This window comes from Abrus precatorius, unplaced genomic scaffold, assembly GCF_003935025.1.
Source record: "Abrus precatorius isolate BTA unplaced genomic scaffold, Abrus_2018 Scaffold3, whole genome shotgun sequence".
NCBI classification, from domain to species: Eukaryota; Viridiplantae; Streptophyta; class Magnoliopsida; order Fabales; family Fabaceae; genus Abrus; species Abrus precatorius.
This window is the reverse complement of record NW_020874373.1, coordinates 1,602,832-1,609,245: the sequence shown is the minus strand read 5'-3', so window position 1 is coordinate 1,609,245 and position 6,414 is coordinate 1,602,832. Positions and strand designations below refer to the sequence as shown.

Sequence of the window (6,414 nt, the reverse complement as noted above, 5' to 3'; positions counted from 1 at the left end):
AACGAGGGTTTTTACTTATGATTTTCGCTTCCAACTTATAGTCTTGTCGGCAAAATCAGTCCAGCACGCACACTGCCATGGCAGGCACGCACCTCCTTTCTCACTCTCCTTCCCTTTCTAAAACCTATAACCATTCCTTAAACACAAACCCTTTATTTCAAAAGCTAGTTCTTCCCCTCAAGTTCAAACCCATCATCAAACCGCGTGCTCTTAGGGCGGTTCTCTCCCAGAATGCTCCCAAAACCCCAGTAGAGGATTCAAAGAAGACTCATTTTCAGCACTGTTTCTCCATATCCGAAGATGGGTATCTGTATTGTGAGGGTCTTAAGGTGCATGACATCATGGAATCTGTTGAGAGAAGACCTTTCTATTTGTACAGCAAACCCCAGATTAGTAGAAACGTTGAAGCCTATAGAGATGCATTGCAAGGGTTGAGATCTATAATTGGTTATGCCATAAAGGCCAACAATAACTTGAAGATTCTCGAGCATTTAAGGCACTCGGGTTGTGGTGCTGTGCTTGTAAGTGGCAACGAGCTTAGACTTGCCCTTCGTGCTGGTTTTGATCCCGCAAGGTTCAATTACACTCTACCCATTATTGTGTTATGTTATTTCTCTCCCACGTTTTAATCAAGTTTTGAACTTGCATGATTTTGGTTCAGATTTCAAACTACATTGTTTGGCATATTTGCTTTAGATTTCTACTTTGTGTTGTTAAAATTTTTTTATGATATTCTTAATCAATATTACGTGGACGAATAGGTGTATCTTTAATGGAAATGGGAAAATCTTGGAGGACTTGGTCTTGGCTGCCCAAGAAGGTGTGTTTATCAACATTGATAGTGAATTTGACTTGGAGAACATTGTAGCGGCTGCTAGAATTGCTGGAAAGAGGGTGAATGTCTTACTTCGGATTAATCCTGATGTTGATCCACAGGTATGTTGTTGTAGAAGTTTATTACATGAGTTCCAAAGTTTGACTCATGCATCTTGTAATTCACCTTGAGGCTAGATACTTCGGTAATTTTTTGTAGATAAGTTGTTATATCTCGCCGCGTATTGGTAAGTAAGTGATGAGCAACTGAGGAATGGATAGGTACAAAGGAGCTTCCTAAGAATGTAACTTTTAATTCTTTAACAAAATATGTTTAGCTACTAAAACTAATGGAGCTAAAATAATTTGAAGTCTTGAAGAAACTGATTTGTAATGACTAACAAATTCATTTAAGTTCTATTTGATGCATTCCCTCAGGGCATTTGGTTGCAAACTACCTTCATTATTTCAACATCAACAATGTTCACAAGCATTTTCATTTTCCATTCCTATGATATCTTTCTTCCGCTGACATTATAAAATCCTCAATTTCAATTTTCATCAATTATAGTGGTTTCCTTCTCTCTTCCTACATTTACCTTCATTGTCACTAAAACGTTTTTTTACCAGTCGTGATTGACTGTGTAGTAAAAAACTCTCCATTGGACAAACTTGAGACATCCAGATTTCTAGTTCTCATTCGCATGGTTAATATTATGTTTAGTATTTGAAAATATTTAAACTTTTCATCCTTAGGTTCATCCTTATGTTGCCACTGGGAATAAGAACTCTAAATTTGGCATTAGAAATGAGAAGCTGCAGTGGTTTTTAGATGTAGTGAAGGAGCATCCTAATGAGCTCAAACTTGTAGGGGCTCACTGCCATCTTGGTTCAACAATTACCAAGGTTAGTTGGGATTTTTTTCTTTTTCTTCTTGCTTTGCTACTTTTGGATATACTTTTCTTCTATTTATGGTTTCTTCGTTGAGCATTCATGCTTTCCCTGGTCAATTTGTAGTCTTGCACTACTGTATGTTGATTCTTAATCTAAATATAATTGTTGAAACTATTGTTGCTTTTTTTTCTCCCACTCCCCCTTTTTAGGTAGACATTTTCAGGGATGCAGCCACAATTATGATCAACTACATTGACCAAATTCGAGCCCAGGGTTTTGAAGTTGATTATTTAAATATTGGTGGAGGACTTGGGATAGATTATTATCATTCTGGTGCTATCCTTCCTACACCAAGAGATCTCATTGATACTGTGAGAATCTTCCCATTTGTCTCACTTCATATTTACATTTTGTATTGCGTACAAAAATATAAAATATCACTTGATAGCCTGGCTAATTCAATTTTTTGTTTTTGCGGTTGGAGTAGGTGAGGGAGCTTATTCTTTCCCGTGATCTTAATCTTATCATTGAACCAGGGAGATCCCTGATTGCAAACACATGTTGCTTAGTTAACCGGGTGACAGGTGTCAAAACTAATGGATCTAAAAACTTTATTGTAATTGATGGAAGTATGGCTGAACTTATCCGCCCAAGTCTTTATGATGCTTACCAGGTAATTGTTAGTTGCTTATGGCTTATCATCCAAATCATCAATATTGGAGCATATGCATAACAGTAACAGATAGATAGTTTTTTCTTACAAGAATTTTGTGTCTGATGGCTCCTTTCTGCTAGGGATTTCATTCGGAAATAATGAGGATTCTAGACCTTTTGAATGCATGTTCTTTCAAATAACATATAATTTCCTGTTAAAACTTGCTCAACTTATTAATGTATTATTGTTTGGCTGGGATGCCACAGCCTACCGCTTATTGTCTGTGCCAAATCTAATTTAAAGAACAAAAAAACTTGTGTTTTTGGCATTTGGATTACCCCTTTCCAAATTCTGGTTGAATCTCAACACTATTGATGTGAAAGCAGATTAAAATTGAACTCAGTTGGATTTAGCATAGCATTCAAAGCTGTCATCTAAAGAAGAAAAATGCATTCTAAAGCAACTGCTTAGATGTTGACGGAGCATAAGGGCATTATGGTTATCTGGTGCTATCCTTATGCAACTGGGTTGTGTCATTTTTAGTTTTCATGAATTTTTAATGTCATCTCACTGTTTGGTCGCAGCATATAGAGCTGGTATCCCCTGCCCCATCAAATGCTGAGATGGCAACCTTTGATGTGGTCGGCCCTGTCTGTGAGTCTGCAGATTTCTTAGGAAAAGGAAGAGAACTTCCTACTCCAGCCAAGGTAATATAATGTATTGATATCTTATATTTAAACAGTTGTTCAAATAATATACATGCATAATCTATGCAAAACTATGATGATGACAACAGTGGCAACTTGTTGAAACTATCTGATCTGTGTTTCACTTGCAGGGTACTGGTTTGGTTGTTCATGATGCTGGTGCTTATTGCATGAGCATGGCATCAACTTACAATCTAAAGATGCGGCCTCCTGAATATTGGGTATGGAATTGCCTTTTCCTCTTGCTAATCAGTCTTTTTGGGTAGGCTTTTATGTAGTACAGAGTGGTTGAATGGAAAAATGCATTTTGATGGTCGTTAATGAGAAATAATGTATTATTGTAAAACCTTTTTGAGTAGGATCTTTTTAATGCTTTTTACTTTATGTTTTTTATGGTCTTCAGTAAAATCATTTGAAGCTTTAAATAAATTAGAAAAAAAAATATATATTACTTGCTGCAATTAATAATTGAAAGCTATAATATTGAATAGCTTGTTTCTTGTTGGCAATGGTGTAATTTGATCTATAGTTTTTGTAAATACCTCGTAAGTTTTATGCTTGCGCTCCTTATACACAATCCAAGTGAGAACTTTGCATGAAAAAACACAATTTTAACCTCGTTATTGATTTGTTATAAAGCATATCTTTTTTATTTTGTATAATTTTTAGGTTGAAGACGATGGATCAGTGAGCAAGATCAGACATGGAGAGACATTCGAAGACCACATTCGGTTTTTTGAGGGCCTTTAAGCTGATAACTTACCCTCTTGTAGGAAAGAAGGCTGCAGATTTTTGTCATCTATTTGTAGTTTGGATCTGTCCTTTCTCAATGAATTGGATGACACTTGGTTTTTTTCCTTCAATTTTAATTGAATGTCGACGCTCTTGGTAGGAAATGAGAATAAAATTGATTTCAGTTAGATTTAACACGACATTTGATTTCCTCCTTCAAGTGTCAATTTAGCCAGGTGCAACTATCGGTTGAAATGTAGTGCTTATGTATGATGATGGTATATATTTGATAATCTTACTTTGTGGTGTGTGTATTGCATCAAATTCTTACGCCTCCAATCACCTCCTTACACTTTTACATGTACATAGACTTTCAGGCTGTTTCTGTTTCTATCCATCATGCTACATTATAGTTGTGACTGTTTGTATTCATATTGTCATTCCTCATGTCATAGCCTATGAAACCTCTTAAAATTTTCTTGGACCTTTTTGCGTCTGATACCGTGCACTGAAAGCAATGTTAGTGCCTCAACTTTTTACGTGTGGTTTTGTCACTTGCTATTGTGCATTTTTGTGACTTCGATTGTCCCACATCGTGCCGTATTCCTTTTAACCAAACTCAGCACGATAAAATCGAGAGTTGCTCGTGTTTCAGTTCCAACATTAACATGTGCACTTTATTGTGTCTTGACACCATCTAGCGTTTTCAACTTTTCATGTGGTTGCAACAGTGATAAGCCACAAAACAACTAATCAAGATCAACTTTTCAAGGATTTACAAAACAGTCAATTTAATGTGGCTGAAAAGTAAATTTCATTGCGTTTTCTTCTTTCCTCTGTTAAGTAATTAAAAGCTATGCTCCTTGGCCATCAAACTTGACATCACAATAACAATAGCACTGTTATTTTATATACTAATTATGAAGATGAAAGTACTAAAAATGGCTGATAAGCAATATTTCTGGACAAACGGGGTTGAAAAATAACCTCACAGCTAGGTATAACTGCGAAGATGAAGATGTTGGACAATAATATAAGGTTTTGAAGATTAAATTATTAAAACTAAGATTTGTTAATTGTGACCATAAAATTATAGGGATGTATGTATAATACTATTTTTATTAAGAATATAGTGGATCAACCGGTAAAAAATTGTTTTAGTGATTATAAAACTGGTAGCACTTAAACAAACATGGGTCATTCAACAAGATGGACGCATTGAATGAGATAATGACCAAGGGGAAATTTTGAAACTGGAAGGAATGATGACACATTTTGATATGATGAAAATAATTGCATTAGAAATAAAATGAACCAAAGGAAGGCATGATGTGCCTCCAAATTCATCTAGCAGTTAGCAACAACCGTTAATCACTGTTCAGCTTCTACCATTTTGCTGGCTATCTGTTGTCAATAATTTATTGGATAAGGCTTGAGCTGTTAAATGACCACCCTTCTTCATGCACCGTCACCCTAGCCTGGTTATTATACCAATAATAATAAATTTTTAAAAATGACCGATTGAAAATTAAAAATATTTTTTAAAAAATCAAGTTTACTTAAATACCTGAAGTGAAATTATTTCTGAAATAAAATTCTGACTATTAAAAAGTACTAAGGTGCAGTTTAGATTTTTTTTTTTCTAAATACTTGCAACAAAAATATATAATAAAATAAATTAATGTTTTTTCATAAGTTAAAATTCACTTGTGAATATTAACATTTTTAGAAAAAATTTCACTTAAATTTTCCAAAAATTAATATACGTAAATTAATTTTAACTTATAAAAATAATTATTTTGTTTTATATTTTGCTTTCTTCTCCTATAAATAATTGTTTAGAAATTTATTCAGATTGAGCCTAATTTTATCTAGTGGAGTAATTTTGTGAAAACTAGTGATAACTTATCATATATCATTTTGCATATTTCATTGCATGTATTTAGTGAAATAGTATAAATACAATTTAATTCAGAATAGTAATAATTATATTTAAAAATACATTTATCTTATGATTGTTCAAAATTTTTTATTAAAAAATTGAAAAGAAAAAAGGTACAGGCGTTTTGCAAGTTTTTAAAAACAGATTAAAAGGTGGTTTGAAAAACAGTACAGAGAATGCAGGAATAATAATAAAAAAGAGCAAATACCTTGCACGCTTCAAATCCAAGTGACATATCCTGAAAAGAAATCTAACTTCTAAATTTATAATATTGTCTGGGTAGGATAGCTATGCGTAAATAAGCTAACATTTGTCTTTGTCGTGGCCTCTTTTAATTAATATAATTCATCAAATTTTTATCTAATTTTTGTTTAGGATGATTATTTTGGCATAATAACCCGTGTCTAGAGCTATTTGTGGATATAATACATTTTTTAAAATATCACATGACTTTATATTAATTTAAACTATTCATAATTAGATTAAATGGTTAAAAGTTTATCTCCTTCACTCTGACAACAAAAAATTGTCTCATTCGATAGATACATAATTAGTTGAGAATATTCCATTGAATAAAATAAAATAATTATCTGGACTGAATTTTTATTTCCTGGTTGTTAAGATTAGATTAAATTTAAATTTAAACTACTGAAATAGGATAAAAATAAAAT

The 6,414-nt window shown here is 33.3% G+C and overlaps 1 protein-coding gene across 1 annotated transcript; it reads left to right on the top strand.

Moving 5' to 3' along the window:
- On the top strand, window positions 1–4,119 carry LOC113862971 (diaminopimelate decarboxylase 1, chloroplastic-like). The gene is made up of 8 exons (XM_027496308.1): window positions 1–574; window positions 762–936; window positions 1,570–1,719; window positions 1,917–2,078; window positions 2,195–2,380; window positions 2,947–3,069; window positions 3,201–3,290; window positions 3,739–4,119. Exons 1-8 carry the CDS (start codon window positions 78–80, stop codon window positions 3,817–3,819), a joined length of 1,464 nt encoding a protein of 487 aa, XP_027352109.1. The 5' UTR covers window positions 1–77; the 3' UTR covers window positions 3,820–4,119.
- The last annotated feature ends 2,295 nt before the right edge of the window (window positions 4,120–6,414 follow it).

Bases quoted from the DNA above. Each gene is read 5' to 3' on its own strand.
- LOC113862971 (XM_027496308.1), top strand. From the start codon at position 78: ATGGCAGGCACGCACCTCCTTTCTCACTCTCCTTCCCTTTCTAAAACC. The intron at 3,070-3,200 runs GTAATATAATGT...TTTCACTTGCAG, and splicing joins AACTTCCTACTCCAGCCAAG to GGTACTGGTTTGGTTGTTCA. The intron at 3,291-3,738 runs GTATGGAATTGC...TATAATTTTTAG, and splicing joins TGCGGCCTCCTGAATATTGG to GTTGAAGACGATGGATCAGT.